Source organism: Aspergillus melleus, assembly GCF_016097325.1.
Source record: "Aspergillus melleus strain CBS 546.65 chromosome Unknown contig4, whole genome shotgun sequence".
Classification (NCBI taxonomy): Eukaryota; Fungi; Ascomycota; class Eurotiomycetes; order Eurotiales; family Aspergillaceae; genus Aspergillus; species Aspergillus melleus.
Window position 1 is genome coordinate 4,936,633 of NW_025763373.1, and position 18,643 is coordinate 4,955,275.

General features: G+C 51.0%; 9 protein-coding genes across 9 annotated transcripts; 6 read left to right on the top strand and 3 right to left on the bottom strand.

The window, feature by feature from the left end:
• Positions 1-44: 44 nt before the first annotated feature.
• Positions 45-980, top strand: ARC18 (actin-related protein 2/3 complex subunit 3; the record flags this gene model as incomplete). The annotated part of the gene is made up of 6 exons (XM_046090199.1): positions 45-50; positions 107-152; positions 273-547; positions 612-724; positions 801-879; positions 933-980. The coding sequence occupies 6 exons, from the start codon at positions 45-47 to the stop codon at positions 978-980; spliced, it is 567 nt and encodes a 188-aa protein (XP_045946172.1).
• Positions 981-1,883: 903 nt separating this feature from the next.
• On the bottom strand, positions 1,884-3,742 carry trm6 (tRNA 1-methyladenosine methyltransferase subunit GCD10; the record flags this gene model as incomplete). Its single annotated transcript, XM_046090200.1, has 2 exons — positions 1,884-3,582; positions 3,657-3,742. The coding sequence occupies 2 exons, from the start codon at positions 3,740-3,742 to the stop codon at positions 1,884-1,886; spliced, it is 1,785 nt and encodes a 594-aa protein (XP_045946173.1).
• A 906-nt stretch (positions 3,743-4,648) lies between these two features.
• LDX57_008480 (uncharacterized protein) lies at positions 4,649-5,335 on the top strand (the record flags this gene model as incomplete). The annotated part of the gene is made up of 1 exon (XM_046090201.1): positions 4,649-5,335. One exon carries the CDS (start codon positions 4,649-4,651, stop codon positions 5,333-5,335), a length of 687 nt encoding a protein of 228 aa, XP_045946174.1.
• A 126-nt stretch (positions 5,336-5,461) lies between these two features.
• LDX57_008481 (MINDY family deubiquitinase) lies at positions 5,462-7,445 on the top strand (the record flags this gene model as incomplete). The annotated part of the gene is made up of 2 exons (XM_046090202.1): positions 5,462-6,274; positions 6,327-7,445. 2 exons carry the CDS (start codon positions 5,462-5,464, stop codon positions 7,443-7,445), a joined length of 1,932 nt encoding a protein of 643 aa, XP_045946175.1.
• Positions 7,446-8,482: 1,037 nt separating this feature from the next.
• Positions 8,483-8,779, top strand: LDX57_008482 (uncharacterized protein; the record flags this gene model as incomplete). Its single annotated transcript, XM_046090203.1, has 1 exon — positions 8,483-8,779. The coding sequence occupies one exon, from the start codon at positions 8,483-8,485 to the stop codon at positions 8,777-8,779; it is 297 nt and encodes a 98-aa protein (XP_045946176.1).
• Positions 8,780-9,173: 394 nt separating this feature from the next.
• LDX57_008483 (putative extracellular endoglucanase) lies at positions 9,174-10,466 on the top strand (the record flags this gene model as incomplete). Its single annotated transcript, XM_046090204.1, has 2 exons — positions 9,174-10,199; positions 10,305-10,466. The coding sequence occupies 2 exons, from the start codon at positions 9,174-9,176 to the stop codon at positions 10,464-10,466; spliced, it is 1,188 nt and encodes a 395-aa protein (XP_045946177.1).
• A 403-nt stretch (positions 10,467-10,869) lies between these two features.
• Positions 10,870-13,749, bottom strand: LDX57_008484 (putative DUF221 domain protein; the record flags this gene model as incomplete). The annotated part of the gene is made up of 6 exons (XM_046090205.1): positions 10,870-11,588; positions 11,650-12,048; positions 12,106-13,008; positions 13,063-13,355; positions 13,408-13,640; positions 13,699-13,749. The coding sequence occupies 6 exons, from the start codon at positions 13,747-13,749 to the stop codon at positions 10,870-10,872; spliced, it is 2,598 nt and encodes an 865-aa protein (XP_045946178.1).
• A 1,986-nt stretch (positions 13,750-15,735) lies between these two features.
• Positions 15,736-16,915, top strand: LDX57_008485 (uncharacterized protein; the record flags this gene model as incomplete). Its single annotated transcript, XM_046090206.1, has 2 exons — positions 15,736-16,375; positions 16,440-16,915. The coding sequence occupies 2 exons, from the start codon at positions 15,736-15,738 to the stop codon at positions 16,913-16,915; spliced, it is 1,116 nt and encodes a 371-aa protein (XP_045946179.1).
• Positions 16,916-17,223: 308 nt separating this feature from the next.
• MPHOSPH8 (ankyrin repeat domain-containing protein) lies at positions 17,224-18,146 on the bottom strand (the record flags this gene model as incomplete). Its single annotated transcript, XM_046090207.1, has 3 exons — positions 17,224-17,580; positions 17,628-17,956; positions 18,023-18,146. The coding sequence occupies 3 exons, from the start codon at positions 18,144-18,146 to the stop codon at positions 17,224-17,226; spliced, it is 810 nt and encodes a 269-aa protein (XP_045946180.1).
• Positions 18,147-18,643: the final 497 nt, after the last annotated feature.

The following is an 18,643-nucleotide window of genomic DNA, read 5'->3' on the forward strand; positions in this document are numbered from 1 at the left end:
GACCGGCTCTAGGAGGATTATTTGACCCATTGGAACTACACAACATGCCTGTATGTGCTATCGCACAGTAATACTGATGATCTTCCAGTGTCTGACTCCAATCTAGGCATACCACTCTATCTTCCTCGAGGACCGCGATGTCCCCGTAATCGGTACGACCAGAGCTCTCCCCTCCCCCGGCCTGCGCATCCCCTGACTGAAGCGATATCCCCTTGAACCTCATTCGCGAAATGTATCTACTCGCTTACTGACCTTATACCTCGTCGCAACAGGCAACTTTCCTGTCCTCCCCCTCCGCACCCGCACTCGCGGCCCCGCATACACTCTCCCCCCGCTACCGCCCAATACCTCCGATGCCGATGTTCCCCCAGACCACGAGTCCTACGACTGCGTCGATGAAATCCTGTCTCTATTCCGCGCCAATGTTCTCTTCCGAAACTTCGAGATCAACGGCCCTGCCGACCGGATGCTCATCTACGGAACTTTGTTTATCAGCGAATGTTTGGGGAAGGTCCGGCCGTCGATGTCGAGCCTGGAAGCTAGCAAGGTACTTTATGAACATGAGAGTGGGGTTGGATGGAACATACAGGCTGACTTGGCTTTCTGTTTAGGCCCTGAACAACGTCGCCCTGGATCAGTTCGCTATTCCTGGCGATGCGTCGTTCCCCCTGAACCAAGCCTTCGAGCCGCCCCGGGATCGTCAGGATGCCGAAGGTCTCAGAGCGTATGTCCCGTCCCAGGCAACACCTATCGTAACTCATGATTACATTCGATCATCTCATGCTCATAATCCTTGCCAGGTACCTCTCCCAAGTCCGACAGGAGATCGCCATTCGCCTACACGCTAGATTATACCCCGGTGGAGTCGGTCCTTCGAAGGTAAACACCGTCCCGTATGTGGATAGCTTTGACTTGTGCTAACAAGTATACAGTGGTGGCTTAGCTTCGCCAAGAGAAAGTTCATGGGCAAGAGCTTCTAGGTTGAGACATTTCTTTTTGTTTGGTCACCATTCAGATTCAGCGTACAGTTCAACTTATGAAAACCTTCAAACCTACTCCTTATATCTGGCTTCGATACAATTGGTACTTTTACTGTGATATATTCGTATGTGTTGTATTCTAGATGGGGAGGGCAATACATCCATTTTGATGTAAAGGCTGTTGTTGCCTCCAGGCAACGACGTTCCCGCTAGCAGTATTCGGGATCGTGTTTATATATATGTACCTATACGTACCCATTTCTACAACAGTGTGGATCCCCTATTCTTGGTCATACTGCTATAGTAAAGATACTCAGGAGGCTTGCTTAGTACATATTTCAAATGTCCTTATGTGAGCTACACCTGTTCTTTGTTGTATATACCGAGGGGGTTCAATAATCAAGCCCCTCAGGATTACACAGGTCCTCATATTATCATACAAAACAAACCGAGTAGAAAGCTAACAGATATCTGCAAGTCTTTGTGTAACGATATTAAGACCAAGCGACTATTTAAGGCAACCATAGGACGAAAACGATTTCTAATAAAGCTATAAAGGCAGGTTTATTCCCCACCTCCAATAATAGAGTCACTATCGAAGAACTTGCCTTGTGGTGGATAGCTCTAGCGTGACGTGTTTTATTGAGGCGATCCTACCCTGACTATTTAGAGCTGCTCAATGGGCGAAAAGCGGCGAGAGGTGAGTACGAATTGCTGAGCTGGGTAGTAAATCAAGGGAGTATGTTACGCTTCTCCCAGGAGCTCAAATGCTTGGTTTGTAATTTCCTCATGTTATTCATGAAAACGTAATGATATATGATGTACTTTTGGTCATAATTGATAAGAATGCACTCTATTCTACAAGGATGGAGGTATGCATGAAGTTTGTTCCCAAAGTCCAGATCATTTGGGATCAACATCCATACCGCTGGCACTGTCGGCCGTGGCGGTAGGCGTCTCGGTGGTGATTTTCCTCTTCTTGCGACTTAAGTTTCCGGCCGCGTGAACGGCTGCTTGAGTGGGAACCACTCGCACGGCATGGAATACATAGCCCTCGGCACCACCGCGTCCGGACATTAGCGGATGCGTGCGGCCCGGTAGGACCTGCCAGTGGCGTACTCGGGAGGTCTCAAGTGTCGGCGCCAATAGAAGCGAGGGATCGAGGAAGAATTCTTCAAGGAGTTCGGGGAACTCGGTGACCTGGGGCTCTGGGTTGCCATCCGCCGTCTGGTCATTAGATTGTTGCTGCTGCTGCTGCTGCTGCTGCTGCTGCTTTTCTCTCAAATCCTGTCTCTTATTGAGGAAGGCCGTCTTTCTCGGCGTAGAGTAGAGATCCATGAGCTGGGTGAGAGGCTCGATTGTCGGCGAGTAGACCGCGACCTGAGCTGAGCCGGCTAAGAGGGGAACAGCGTGTTTCAACAAGCTGTCGGGATCGGAGAGACTGGCAACGACCAGTCCGTCGTATCCACCAGCCCGAACTTCGTCCACAACCTTCTGAACTCGCATCCATCGATTTCGCTTTCGGTAGTAAGTATTGCGTTTGTTGGGCTTGAGCGTGGCCAATTCGGAGTCTGGAACGACAGGAGGCTCCTGGGAGTATAGGCTGTCGGCACTCGGGTCTATTAACTGTAGCCAAGACACGGTTTTCAGGTGCGTATAGAGAGGGTGCGTCGGATCGGGATTGTCTTGCTCGTATCCAAAATGCTTGAGAAGAGAAAGGTTGGCTTGCATGTTTGCATGGACAAGCGTAATTGTGTTGTCCCGCGCAGATATGTGGGCTCGGCGATTCGGACGCTTAGGAACAGTGGTGTTTGCAGAAGATTGAGCTTCCTCGGTGGCTTCTGTATCCTCCTCCGTCTTGGGCGCAAGTGGCTCATTGGCCGACGTCTGCTCCTCTTCGTCCTCTCCATCATGGGGGTAGAGGATGCCCATCCGCTCGGCCATGGCAGCAACCACCAAGCCACCCGTGTCATCAATAACGAGATAGCGTCCATTGGGTTTCGTGGAGGTGAGAGCCTCGTCTAGAGAAGAATCCGATCCGTAGTGTACGTTTCCCCAACAACCTAAAAGACCGAGCAATTCGTCGCGCAGTTCCAACGTCTTCGAGGCGTCTTTCTCATGCAGTATATAGTTTGTCAGAAGACTGACGTCCAAGGGTAGCACGGTGAAGCGCTTCATGTACTTCTTTCGCTTGCGCAGGGTGTATTTGGCGAGCGAGAACGCGGTTTTCTGGTCCAGAGCCGAATGCGATTCTAGCAGTTTGGCGATAATCTCCCGTCCCGCACCACCGGACTCTTTCTTCAAGGCTTCGATCTCCTCCACCGTCATGCTTTGGGCCGAGTTGTCGTCTAGGGTTTCGCGATTGGTGCGCACGGGGAGTTGATCCATGTTCATTTCGGCCTCGTCGTCGTCGCCCTCCGCGTCCCCAAAACCTTCGCCTTCGGTAATGAGTGATTCGGCATGGATTTCGGCCGCTGAGATTATGCGCAGAGTGCAGTTGTCGGTTTCGCCCGGAGCGCTCACGATCTCGAAGGTCAGGTAGAAGGGTCGGCCGATGATTTGGTTGGAAGGAAAGCTGCCATATTTTCCCAGAAAGATCATACTATAGGAAGGATAGCGTTAGCGGGACGGATATTCGAGAGCGACAGTCTTCCATCAGGCGAAGCAGGCACATACGTGTTCGGCACGACTTTGACGATTTTGGTCGAATCGGAGGGCAGTCGCAAAGCGACATGCTGATGAGGACGAATGTATGAATGCATGGTGTTGGGGGGTGATTCAGACCCAAAGATCAATATGAAGCCCTCCCAGTAGCCAATGCTAACCACAAACGAAGAATGGGGCAGAATTCGAGGTCAGGTCCGGTCGCCGTGAAGCATGAAAGACTTCCTTCTTTTTTTGCGATAGCGCACGGACCCTGCGGAGCACGTCGATAAAGATTACCTAATGCCACTTCCGGGACAATGTTGATCCGTTTGCCTTGTCTGTGGCGGTGCTGTGGCTTCCACCGCGGGGGTGACCGTACCATACATAAGTTACCAAATATACACACGTGACACGGCGATACGCGGCCCAGGGCAGGTACGGTACGGTACAGATTGAACCAGGGAAGGGCGGGCCAGACGGCGTGTGGCTGGTCGGCGGGAATTCGCCATCGCCAGAACGGAGGATCCACCGATGATGCTTTATCTCCATCCTTAATTATGTTGACTGGCTGACTCGCTCGCTGGGAACTTGGATGCCTGCTGTCCTTGTTCATCTTTCTTCCTTTCTCCCTCTTTTCCTCTGCATTAGTCCCCCGTTTTTCGTTTTGTTGTTTTTGTCCCCCTTCGGCTATACAGCCACTAGTTCAGAGAGGCTGATCGGGGCAAAGGCATGGCTGGTCGCCTCCTACGCTTGCTTTAACTACACAGTAGCGTGTTTCGCTGGCATAGCCTGACCTCACCGGTTGCAAATCTGCCTGGAGCACCCCCAAGGGAAGTCTCGAACCTCTCGTGCATCGGGCACTCTTACTCATTCGTCCACGACGGTTCAATAACATTGGCTACTGGGGCCTAATCCTCTTCATCCTTTGTATTCTTATTGGCCCTTGCCCCCGGTTCAGTCGTTCCAGGTTGATACTCGCAAGCCCGGTTGCCCCCAAACCGAAATAAATAAATCTGCCTTCCATGGTCTTGCGAAAACGAGCTCCGCCACATCTTTATAGCCTCAGTCAAGGGAATGCTCGTTTCGCACCTCGCGCTACAGCTGCACAAACATCCCCGACCGCGAAATCTACTGCATCTCTATCCCCGAAGCGTCTGACTCGTCCTCGTCGAGCTCAGAGCTCTCCTCAGCCTCAGCGTCTCGACTCGCAGGAATCGATATACTCCCCTGACCTCAACACGTCTCCAGCCTTCGACCTGATGCCACTAGAACAGGCCCAGAAGTCTCCCGTCCGGTCATCCGCCGGTGATGCGCCCAATCCGTGGGCCGACGAATTGGTGGAGAGGCCGGACCAGAGCCGCCAGGAGTATACCAGCCCGGAGCTTCCACCAGGTGGTAATGGCTCGCAGGTAGAGGGGCATACCAATGGGAATGGACCCGATCGTGTTCCCTCTGTTCTAGTTGCGGGCACGGAGAGGAGGACGGGTGCCAACGAATGGCAACAGAACCAAGCGCCTGGCGATGCTTCCGACTGGGAGCATTTAGGAAGTCCCTCCGCTCTACGCTCGAACAACCCATTTTTGAAACCCAAACAACCTGAACAAAATCCGTGGGAGGATCGGAGCTCCCGGCCTCATTCTGAGGACACGGCTTCTTTATCTCAGGATGGCGCCAGTACGCGACTCGGTCAAGGTAGGCTAACTCCTTAAGTCTGGAGCTGGATCGAATGCTAACATTTCACAGACGAGGGTTATATTCCAATGACAGCTCGTCTTTCTCTTTTTGACCAGCCAGCATCCGAGTCTCCGTGGGCCGAAGAGCATTCCAATGCTGCAATGCAGCCGCCAAGCTGGCATCAAAATCAACAATCAACTGCCATATCTCATCAAAACTATACCGGCGAATCTACAAATCAATTCGCGCCCAACCAGTTTCAACAGCCCTATCCGCCTTACCCGCCTTACAACGATGCGCAGGCCCTTCACGCTCCCCGGCCTTCCCAACAGCAACAGCAATATGGGATGTTGGCACCGGATAATCGAATTAACACGCCAGCCACCATCTCCACTGCAACAAGTGGTTCCTCTCATGTTCTCATCGACTTCGATGAAACCCCCCAGTCCCATGCTGATTTGGACCCAAGCAAGAAAGGTCCGAATACCGCGGATCATGAGCAGGAATCCCCGAAACAAGGCTTCGGAGGACCTGGAACTGCCCCGCCCTTGCCAGACCGTGCTAATGTTGCGGGTGCTGTTCGTGGTGCCGTGTCTCAACCCACCACCGAACCGGAATCCAACCGACAACAAGAACAGAAGCTGGAGACATATGCGATAAGACATATTAATTGGACAGATTTTACGGGGAAGCTGCGAGACTCCCCGGTGTTATCTCAAAATAAAAACGGCCCTTGTCCGTTACTTGCACTGGTCAATGCCTTGGTACTTCGCGCAAACCCAGCAACCCAGCCGCCTATCGTTAGAGCGCTCCAAACAAGAGAGCAAATATCTCTAGGGCTTTTGATCGAAGCATTGTTTGACGAACTTACCACATGTTTGGGCCCTGATGATGAACTCCCGGACATCGAGGCACTTAGTCGTTTTTTGACTATGTTGCACACAGGCATGAATGTCAACCCACGCCTGACGTTGGTACGAAAATCGTCGTTGCTGTTTGTCCTTAAAGATTGCTAATTGTGCTTAGGAATCCCAACACTCCGTTGGTACATTTTTGCGGACTGATGACATCAAACTTTATGGCACTTTTGGCGTGCCATTGGTTCATGGTTGGATTGCTGCCCCATTGAGTGATGCTGATGCTGCATTGGCTCGTGTGTCCCCATATCACGAAGACATTCAATTGCTTCATTTTCGTAAACAAGATCTCGAAGACTGTGTCATTCGAGGAGGGTCTCTGTCAGCACAGGAAGAGCAAGAAATGAATGATATCCAGGCTATCCAACAGTTTACCGACATTGACAATGCAACTCAACTGAGCTCATTTGGACTGGGCCATCTAGCGGAGAAGTTACCTCCAGGCTCGTTTTCGATCCTGTTTCGAAACGATCATTTCACAACTCTTTACAAACACCCGCAGTCCAACCAACTATTTACTTTGGTGACGGATGCGGGCTACTCCAACTACGCCGAAGTTGTATGGGAAAGTCTTGTGGACGTCAATGGATCTGGCGCTGGCTTTTTTGCAGGTGACTTCCGACCTGTCGGGCACACTCCTGCCCCTGAAACCTCGGATCCATCTGGCCCAAGAACATCCAGCAACATCCAAGGCTCCTCAGCCCCAAGCGAGCATCCAAACACCACACTCTCTGCTCAAGAACAAGCCGATGCGGACTATGCTTACGCACTATCTCTCCAGTATCAGGAGGAAGAGCGACGAGAAAGCGCCGGGAACAACCGTGACAGCAACCAACAAAGCTCAGGTTCTACTCCTGCTCTCAGCCAATCGCAACGATCGTCTGCAAACATTCGCTCCTCCGGGTTCACTAATGATACTCCTCATACCTCCTATTCAGGAAACCGCTCCTCCCGCCAAAGCCTACCTCCTAGGCGAAACTCGCAGTATCGACCTGAAAGCCACCGCATGACGAATAACGAAGCCGATGACGCACCCCCTCCTACATATGAGCAATCTGCCCATAGCCCGATCTACACGGGCCCTCCAAGCGGCCCGAATGCCTCGGAAAATCTTCACTCAAATCAATATCCTAGAAGTCCACTGGGACGACGACATCCTGGAGGCTCGATCTCGGTAGGGCCGTCAGATCGCATTAGGGAACGGAACAAGGACTGCATTATCATGTGAACATGACCCTTGCTAGATGCTGTCCACGATATTTGCTTATTTCGGTTTGTTAAGTGCACGGATCGATTATGAAGCGACGATATGTATGACTGTTATGTGTAATTATAATAGAGAAACTTCCAATATCATTTTTGCTTCTCTTCTACTACGGAAGTCATGTGATGGCCTGATTGAGAGCGGAGCTCACGCCATCCTCTTCCTTCTTTCTTCTTCCCTTTCCCAATTGTCCACGGCCAGCAGAAGCATCACGGAGCTTCCCCTCACACTAATTCTGCCGAGATGTGGGGATTAATTTCCCTGGATCGCTCAATGCCTGTCGGCGATTGTGTTTGTTCATTAATCTCTCCTTGGCAGGACCTTGGAGTCTGCAGCCAAGCAGCTCTATGTTCAATATGCAGGCGCTGTCCCCGGGAGCTGTGACGCTCCATCGGAGGTTCTGGCATTTGAAGGATCCCTGTTCCTGTAGTCCTTTTATTCGATTGGAGGGAATACTCTCAAACTTCCTACCCCTGCATTCTTCAGTCTGCTCACCGAACCTCTCGAACACCTTGGATTTCCTGGCGCGAGGGGATATCCTACCGGAAGAAGCATCCCATTATCTTATCCTATATCAGTCTCATAGTTCCTAAATCGCACCACCCGGTCCGCCGGTCCGCCGGCTAAGTTGAGCACATGTCCCCCTCAATGCTGTGATTTATCGTTCGGATGATTGCCTTTCATTTATGAAGACCGGCTCAGAAGGTGGAGGCTGTTGTGCAGGGGCTGTCATGAGATATCAGCAGGAACGCACCCCCTCCATTGCGCGAGAACTGCTCACTAGTCAGTCAGCAAGCACCAGTGGCATGTCTCCAATGATGACCCATGCTTCGGAGACATCTCCGTCTAATATGTCTCATCTTGGCCGAGGTACAATTTTAATCAATCTATATGGTCTGCTTTGAACATATAAAGCGGCCGATCAGTGCTGATCTTTCAGGACGTAGCCGTTGATTTGGAACACAATAGTTCGGGTCGTTGTCCCCATACTACCAGAAGCTATGCAAGTACTGCGAGCTGCTGCTCTTGCGGCCCTTTTTGAAAGCACATGGGCGGCCGTCACTTGTGATGGGTCATTCGATGCTATTTCAGCCAAAGACTACGTAGCCAAGCTTCACCCCGGATGGAACTTGGGGAACACCCTTGATGCTATTCCGGACGAGGGATCATGGAATAATGCTCCTGTGAAAGAGTCGGTGTTTGACACTGTCAAGGCTGCTGGCTTCAAGAGTGTGCGACTTCCAGGTGAGATCCACATTCGTATTAGTTGGTGGAGAGTTGCTGACACTAAACAGTAACATGGACGCATCACTTTACTGGAAGCTCTCCTGACTGGACGGTTGACCCGGAGTGGCTGCAGAGAGTAGCTGATGTCGTTGACCAGATCACGTCTCGTGATTTCTACACTCTCGTCAATGTTCACCACGGTAAGATTACCGAGTCATATTGACTCGAATTGTGTGGCTGATTGTGTGATAGATTCGTGGGAATGGGCCGATGTCACCCAGTCCGGTGCCAATATCACCGAGATCGAGGAGAAATTTTACAGGCTGTGGTACCAAATTGGCACAAAGCTGGCTTGCACATCCAGTTTGGTTGCTTTCGAGTCAATCAACGAGCCTCCAGTTGAAACCGAAGCCCATGCGACTGAAATAAACAAGTTGAACAAGATCTTCATCCAGGCTATCGGTGATGCCGGGGGTTTCAATGCGAAGCGTGTCGTCAACCTTGCCGGAGGCAGCTCAGACAGTGTCAAGACATCCCAATGGTTCGAGGCTCCTGCTAACATTCCCAACCCTTACGCCATCCAGTTCCACTACTACAGCCCATGTAAGCCTTATTTCGGTACTCTTTGCACAAGATACAACTGCTCATTCGATTGAAACTCTAGATGACTTTATCTTCGGCGCATGGGGCAAAACAATCTGGGGTTCCGATGCTGAAAAGGACACTCTGACCACCGACTTCGAACTGATTCGCAACAACTTCACCGACGTTCCTTTGGTCCTCGGTGAATATGACGCATCCCCCACGAACACCGAGCCCGCCGCCCGCTGGAAGTATCACAACCAGCTGGCCAAAGCCGCTGCTCAATTTGACATCGCCACCATCCTCTGGGACAATGGATTGGACCACCTGGACCGTGATGCGGCCAGCTGGCGCGATAAAACCTCCATTGACATCCTGACCAAAACAACCGAATCTACCTCCAACAGTCTACCCGACAGCACCGAGGATGCCTCTGCGACCAGTCAATCCTCCTCGGCTTACATCTTCCACAAATCTGGCACCCAAGTCGCTGCCCAGACCTTGCCTTTCATCCTGAACGGTAACACTCTCGAATCGATCAAAGAGTCTGGCGGCAGCACTCTCTCAAAGGGATCCGACTACAGCGTCTCGGGATCCAATGTCGTCTTCTCTGCCACTTACCTCTCCAAGCACTTCTCCTCGTCCACGAACCCGGGTGTCGTTGCTACCCTAACACTCCAGTTCTCCGGCGGCGTCGCCTCCCCTACGATCCAGCTGGTTCAGTGGGACAAACCCACCCTCTCGTCTACCTCCGCCTCTGCGTCCTCGGTTTCCGGCTCGGATCTCTCGATCCCCGTCACCTGGAAAGGTCTTTCCAAATTAGCGACCGTCAAGGCCCTCACGTCAAGCGGAAAGTACCTGTTCGACGACTGGACTCAATACCTGGGTCCCTTGCAACAGGCTAGAACAGTAAGTACATCCCATCCCCCATTTCGTCCGAAACGCAATATATCTTCAAGAATATGGCTAGTCAGTGAGTATCATGCTAACCGAGGCTCTTTCTTACTTCTGCAGACATACTCCGGCCAGTGGAACTGGGATGACAAGAATGTTATTCTTACGTCTGCTGCTATCGATGCCGTTGTGTCGGCTGGTGAGACTACGACGTTCACATTCGAGTTTTTCCCTAGGGTCAATGGAACGGCTAATACGGTTGAGTTCAAATTGACTGTTTAGTTTGTTTTGTATCTATCTTTGATTTAGTTGCGTTCTTGAATAAATATTCCGTTGGTTGTTGTTGTTGTTGTCGCATTGAGAGTTGTAGTAGTTATTGGCCACGATGCTATGTAGTTTCCAATTGGTTTTGACAATATTAGATAGGGCAAAAGCATGGAAATGAAGCAATTTGTCAGTAGGAAAGATAGGTGTTCAAAAATTTACAAATTCGGTAAACAGCCAAATGGCTAGCTCATTATCATATATAAAAATACTATCACATTAACTAATTTGGCCGCTATAATTCACCGCATAACATGACCATAACCCATAAGCTCATACCGCATTCACACCGACGTACTCTACTTCCCTACCCTACCCTACCCTACCCTACTCCACCCATCTCACACCTCTTCGCCCTCAGTTAATACAATATCTTCCTCTCCCAGAGGGGGAGATTCGGGTCATATTTATCCCAAACGATCTTATTCTTCTCATCCAGATGTGCTCCCTCATCGGTGATCGGGATGATAGGATCCGTCTCCAGAATCTCCTGCTGACTGAATCCCCACTTGTCTCGAGGAATCCACAGCGTTGGAGTGCGCGCCGTGATGCACGGCTCGTAGTAGGCGTTGAAGCGCTCTTGTTCCGAGTACGTGATCTCGACGTGGTTGCGACGGACCTTGCGTCGCAGCGCCGCGTAGTCGCGGTACAGGTTCGGGTGGAACCATTTCCAGATGGCGTATAAGCGGTGTTGGCGAGGCGGGTGGGCTAGCGTGTAGGCTTCTTCTTTGGCTTGTTGGGCTTCTTCTTCGGTTTCGAGGGTTCGTGGGAGGAAGGAGTTAAGCGGCGCTAGGGCTTCGTTGAGGGACATGTGTGCGAGGATGGTGAGGAGGGTGAAGAACGCCATTATGATGAGCGGACCGATGGCGCCGCGGATGGCGAAGAGGCCAATCATGCAGATGTCGGCGAGGTAGAGGCCTGTGAGGAGGTGTTGGAGGGCTCGTGGGTAGACGAGTCCTTTGGTGTCGGTTTCCAGGTCGTAAACGAAGAGGAAGTTGTAGCGGTAGGCTTGGTAGACGAGATATAGGCCGATGAAGGCGAAGCCGAGGATTAAGGGGGCGATACAGGAGTAGGTTAGGGCTGGGTGAAGTAGGGTTAGTGGAAGATGGTTTACAGGTAAAAGGTCAAGGGCAGCGAGTACCTATGACGCCCATGTTGGTGAAGACAGGGAAGACGTTGCCCCAGCTGATGCTGCTGAGTGCTGACCATCGCTGGTATAGATGTCGGGGAGAACGATCAAAAAAGGTGGTCATGAATTTGAACACCAAGACCCCGGCAACCTGCACGACTGCCATCGAGCTCATGGTGAGGCCCTGAAGTAGGAAGTACGAGATATAGAAATTGGTTGCTTTAGGCAGGTTTTCAGCAAGAAGGTCTTTGGCTGACAAGGGATCTTGGATGATCTGAGCAGTTGCAGCCGACGCAGCCGAAGTCAAAGTCGTGACCAGGAACACCTGGACCACCTGAAAACAAAAGTGCGCGCTTTGAGTAAACAGTTCTACTCGCGAGGTTGAGGGGACACCGGCACGTCGTGCACAAACTAAAGAGATCGGTCAGCCTGCCCTGCAAAATCATTCAGGGACTGGGTAGATCTTACATCGGCAGATGATAGGAACCAAGGACATCAGCATAACGAGGGCAGCTGATGGCAATAACCCTGCAATCACACCTTTGATCGTGTCCGGGAGCTTATCAATGAAGCTAAGGGGTGGAATCATCTTGGTGAGGTATGTGATGTTGGAAATAGTTCCGACAAGCGCCGATGGGATTGACCAGAAAACAACAAGCGCCGCGATGCCGCCTTTAACTAAAAACTTGCGCACAATGCGCTGCCACCAACTGAGGTTCAGGGCAGACCACACCACTTCCCTGGGAGAGATACCGATGAATCGGGGGGTCATATGCAGGGGTTGGTGATGGGACAGGGTTTGCAATGCAATCTGAGCATCAGATTGCGTATTGAATTCAATGAAAACAGCAGACAGGTGTTTCATTTCTCCGTCTTTATGTTTCTGCTGTAGATTCTCCACTTCTTCTGAGACTTCGACGAGTTGCTTTCGAAGCCAATTGATGGTATCCACTTTCTTGTCAAACAGTTTGGGACGGTGGGTTGGCCTCCGGATCCCATGGTACCAGGAGGGCCCCTCTTCGCAATCATAAACGGCATCAGGAGGAAGGCACCCTTTCTTCACGGCTTTCAGACGCAGCGAGTTAGCCCGTCGAATAAGCCTCGTCTCAGCTTTCTCCAACTTGTATGACAGCTTCTCTCTCTTTCGGACTTTCTTTTCCAACTCCTTGCAGTTAGAAGTAATCCAGATTCGGCGAATGGAATCGCCGAAGACCTGACGCAACGTCTTTTCGTTCTTGTACTCATCAGGAACTGACATGAAAAGCACGGTTCGAGAGGATATACGGTTGACATAGGCAGGCGAGTGCAGGTATGCCTGGCGCAAGTTGGCGTAGAAAATACTTTCACGAGTGACTGTGTAAAATACAAGGGCTGTTATGGAGTGAGCAAGTGTCCATCGTGCTTGCTGTCAACGAAGCCACTTACTGAAGAAGATACATGCCATGGCAGCATGTGCATAATATCGCTTTCCGTCTTTAACATTGCTGAAGCTCAGTGCATCCAACTGAGTATTCCCTGCACCACCCGTTGCATGAATGGGGAGCAATATAGGCCATGTGATCACACATCCCGTAAAGCAGATTGAACACAAAACCCTTAGAAATCGGAGAAAGAGATAACCATCCATAGATGAATGGTGCAGGACGTGAGCATCCGAGAGTTTGAGAAAATGCCCAAACCAGTTGAAAAACCCTGACGGGAGTTCAGGGCTTCGCTCACTACACTATCTGTCAATAAAAGCACCGATCATGCGTAAAGAGTCATTCTTACTGCTTGTGCCAACATGGTAGGTGTGTTCTAGGCGCGTACCAACGGAGCTGGGTCCTTCGACAGATCAAGAACAGGCCAAACCAAAACGCCGCAACCACCAAAGCCGGAACGAGAGTTGTCAGGAAAGCCGAAAGGGACGTCGAGTCTTCCACCCCCAAGTTTTCCATGGCTTCGGAAGTTGTCGAGGAGGCATTGCCTCGGGATGAGCCCACGTTGGGATCATTGCTGGGGTCCTAGATTGGTATCATCAATGGTTTGTCGTTAATGGTGGTCATATCAACTGCTGCTTACAAGGATGTCGGCTCGCTTGAGGATCAGATTGAATAAGGCTGAATTGACCATAGTGAACGCTGGAGAACCAGGCCTCTGGTCTGTATTGTTTGGCGACAGACAATAGTAGGTGGGCACATTGAACTGGGAGCCGCTTGTATTACGGCTACCCCTGGTATGGGCCTTCCCACCATAAAAGACAGGAAGCCTTCATGGCATGCAGCTCAGCCTGTTTAGTAGGTTGGACCTGTCACTGAGAGGGGGTGGTCGGCATCCGGTCCAAGCATGCAGCTAATGGAGGGTGACAGGAGCGGACTACCGGTCGAACCGCGACCCAAAACCCGAGGCTGGAATGCGTTCTGTAATGTGAGCTTGGATTCTCCAATCTAGGTTCTTTGATTGGTCCACCACAATGGACAAACACATTGACAAGACCGCGTTGTGGGTTGTCTGCTCTGTATGACCGCGTGTCAGCTAGGGGCCGGTCCGCCGCGCTGAATTTCTGGTCAAATCTGTTCCTCTCAGATTTCCATTTTCACAGGAACATGCATGGAGATCGGCCTTTAGAGAGGAACCGTCGTGGCTAGTAATCACTAGTGGCCCGTATCGGGCCTGTGGAGACCGCTGATCAATAGTGCATCAAACTCTCTCGGCTAAGAATGTCCTGGGGACCCGTTAGGGAGTAGAGAGCACCCATCACAGTTCTCAACGAGAGATCATCGTTACCAATTGAACATGTTACCAGTGCTGAATGAATCAGCACATTCTGTCCAGTGATTCCTAAGAATTATCTTGTTATATCCACTACCATTCGCTTGATGTATTAGTGGGTGAAAATCGCGCAAAAGCAAGCAAAGAGGACTCAAACTATCAGCCCACGATCTCGATAGCGTCATCCTTTCAGGTCAATGCACGACTTGGGCCTTTCATGTGCCAACAGGGATGGCTTCCACTGCTCGAGGGCTGGCAGACAAGTACTTTGTCCAACCAATCCTAAAGGCTCCCTGACAATCTAGATCCCAGGCATACAACGCACTAATGCAAGGGATATCATCTGTTTTGGGTAAGCCGCTCCCAGGCGGGAGGCAAAAACCGTGTCGCTGTGAAGATCCCGTTTTTTTTTTATCATGATAGGCAACGTACGCTGTGATTCGGGGTCGTTTCCACGAGTAAGGGGCTGGATCAAAGCTGACGGACGCTTTAACGAGCACCGTGGCTGTAGGTAATTACCAGGGAGAGCTCAAGCTCGCCCATGTGTTTACTTATGGAACTGCACATTAGCGAGATCTCCGCCGGAAACGAGGGTATACGGAGTGCTTTCGAACCCGTGCCCAGAGTCCACTAGAAGAGTGATCCAGCTGAAGGATCAGCCTACTCGAAGAGGGGTAGGCATTTGAGTTGCTGCTGAGAGCTCAAAGAAGTAACATCCTGTGCAGAGTGGCGGGTGGGAAATGCACCCAAGGGGGTGGCAGAAAATCGCAGAATGAGAAGCCCTAGCATTCCCATGACATGCTCCCCACTTTTGTACTACTCTCTGTACATAGTCAATAGTGTGCTTTGTCGCAAGTTTCATTCCTCAATGTTATTGTAGACTCGATGTCAGGCCGAACGAACAGATTGAAGCCAAGCAGAAGCAACGTGTAGGTATGTGTCAACACCCCTCCAGGCAAAGCATGACGTGGCTGCCTTTCTCCAAGATTCGGTTCATGCATGTATTCATCAGCCTTTTAGACTCGTCAAGCTGCGGTGAGACAGTCAAGGGTGCGTGGCACCGTGGATCAAGCCAACGTCTACCGTATGTATGTACAGAATAAGCTTATCGAGTGTTGAATTCAGACAGATGTGCTCCGTACTCCGTAGGACTCATCGATCTTCCTTGTTCACCTGAATCAGGTTCAGAACCGATCCTTCATGGGTAGTTGTTGAGCTGAAGGAGTCGCACGAAACGACTTCATAATTTGGTGCCTGGAACAGGGCGGTGAGGCCCGGCAGTATAGCGACTGTGCCTGAGGACGCTTCGCGACGACCAGCCTCTTCTCTACTTTTGCTCACATCACCATGTCCAGATCCACCAGCAACTCGAAGAAAAAGCCCGAGTATCTGTCCAATGACTCGGACACTCCATCTGCACTGTCCTCGTTCGACTCAAAACAGCCATTCCCTCCCCTCGCGCCCGACGATCTTGCCGCAACCACTCCTTCCTACGACGCGCAACACGATTGCTATACCGAAGATGACCCGGACATCATAACATCTCCTCTACATGCGGATTCCGAGGCCGAAGAGGATGAAGCTGATTTTCAGACCCAGTATTCCTTGAACAATCAGTACTTCTCAGACGCATCCACGGATTCGGAGGAACAGTCGCCTGAGGATGGCATTGCGATGCATCACCCGTTTCGACAATCGTCGAGCTCGCTGCATGGCCCTAATGCCTTCGCTCCCCCTTTCTATAATCGGCCTCCAACGCCTCTGCCCCCTTCTCCGTCACTGACCTCATTGTTGCGCCCTCCTTTCTCTACAACCACGTCGCGACCCACCACCCCTGACAGTTCGGACGTGGAAACCCCGAACGATACCGAAGCTGCGGTCGCAAAGTCGGCACGGCGCGCAACGACCGTTCCTCGAGCGAGCCCGAAGGTTCCTACCTATGAATACTATGGATTTGTGTTATATCTTGCGTCGTCACTGGCCTTCTGTAAGCGGATAGTCGAGTTCTACAACCCAGCAGTCGGATAGTTGTTTCTAACGTGCGATTTTAGTGATGTATATCCTTTGGTCCTATCTTCCGTCGCCATTTCTACATCAGCTGGGCATCTATTATTATCCTAATCGATGGTGGTCGTTGGCCTTCCCGTCGTGGCTGGTCATGTCTATCATCTACATCTACGTTGCCCTGGCATCGTACAACACGGGGTACCTGACACTTCCCATGAACAGTGTCGAGAATATTGTTGATGAAGTGGCGAATGTGGCTGTCATAGATGGTAAAGGGCGGCGACGCCCTGGTGGCGCAGCGAAAATGAGACCAGGCGCAACCTCCTTCCAGATCATGGGTCCGCAAAACCGGAAAGTGAATTGGAAAGAAATATGGGGCGAAGGCACTGATGCCGTATTAGATGTTCCCGTTGGAGGTGTATGTGAAGTTCTCTACGGACAGGAGAGGGACGACGATGAAATCTACGATGCAGTATCCGGCGTTGGAACGAACGGTTTGGAACACGACGGATGTTCCTGAACTTCTTGGAACTCGGCCTGATCTCGACTTATATGTTCCTGATGCTACTTAGGGTTTTCTATCGGAGTCTTTAACTCGTGATTTTGAGTTCGACGTTTGCGATCATGGGAGCAAAGACTTGCTTTGCGCCCCCGGAGATAATTGTCCATGAGTCTTGTTAACATCAATCATGGCTCATTTGTCTACTCCTTTACTCCAAATGCTTTCGGTTTCTTGACCAGCAAAGAAACAAACGATGAAAGCAACAGTCATGTTCATACCACCACCATGCAAAGGCTGAACAGTGTGTGAACCTCTAGGAACAAGCTTCAAAACCGAGCATTCACATCTGCTCCATGTTTGATCAATAGCTGCACTAATGGAACGTGTCCATTCTGTACAGCTAAATGGATTGGCGTCAAACCGGCCCCCGAAGGGACGCAAACACTCGCTGCAGCACCATTCCCCAGCAGGATGCTGGTCGATTGCTCGTTTCCTCGAAAAACGGCTAAATGGAGAGGGGTGAAGCCATCGCCGTCCTGCGCCATCACATTCGCCCCGTGTTCCAGCAAAGCAGAGATCATGCCCACGTTATCATGGAGTACCGCTTGATGCAGAAGTGTTCTGCCCGGTACCTCCAATGACTGTTCCGAGAGTGCTCTGGAGTCGATACTATGAGTTGGTGGCTGCTTATGTTAGACCGATTAGGCGAATAGGCAAATGGGTCATTTACATTTTGATATTGGTTTGTATCTTTATGTGGCATCTGACACTCCGGTGAGAGATAGCTCCACTCCCAGTTGAGCGGGTCTAGATCGTCCACTGATAGCAAGGGCCCTTCAGCTTCGAGGAGATGGATCGTTGGCTCTAGATTGACGGAGGATCCGAGATCCGTTTTGGGCTCATTATACTCCTGATTAACAGGCGGCGTGGGCAGTGTCGATGTCGGATGTACGGCGTGCTCAGATCCTTGCTCCGACCCATCCACAGGATTCTTGTCACCGACTTGGTTTTCCCCTCGGAGTCGTTCGTACTCCTGCAACTTCTCTCTCACGGATTTACCTATAGCACAGCGCTCAATTAGCGTGACTAGCTCCGGCAACCGATAAGATAAACAAGGGATCTCACGGTGATTGCGCTGTGCCTGTCGATTGCGCGCCCGTCGCTGATCTTCCTTGGACGAGTGTATCGAGGGCAGATCCGATGGGCTGGATCCCGGAAGATCGGGGAATTTCGTCCTTCGCATGACCATTTTCGCCGCAAACGACTGTGTTTGAGGCTCGCTATGAGAGTTTGCCTTTTGGCCGAGGCTTTATATCGAGCCAAGTTTAGCGAAAGTGGCCGAATTCCAAAAAAACGGAGCAAAGTACAGTCCGACTCATCGTGAGGATCTTCCATTTGCAAACACATTGACCCATGGGGCAAAGAAAAACATGATTCGACATAGACAGGCCTCTTCGTTGAGAGCCCATGGTGTAACACTGCAACGTATGCAGTCTATTCCGTACTTGCCAGTCCCCCGTAAGCACTAACTACCCTACTAATAACAAACGACATCCGGTCTTCAGAACGGACTGGGAGCATTTTCTCAAAAGAGTGTGCTCTGAACGCCACCCTTATTCAATGTAAAACATTCATACTTCGAAACTAAATATAGCTTCATGTCCGTTGATCTAGGCCTATTGACTTAGGGCAATCGAAGACATTTCTTCACGCGGCCGGAAAGTCGGCTTTTAGAGCTAAATGGTC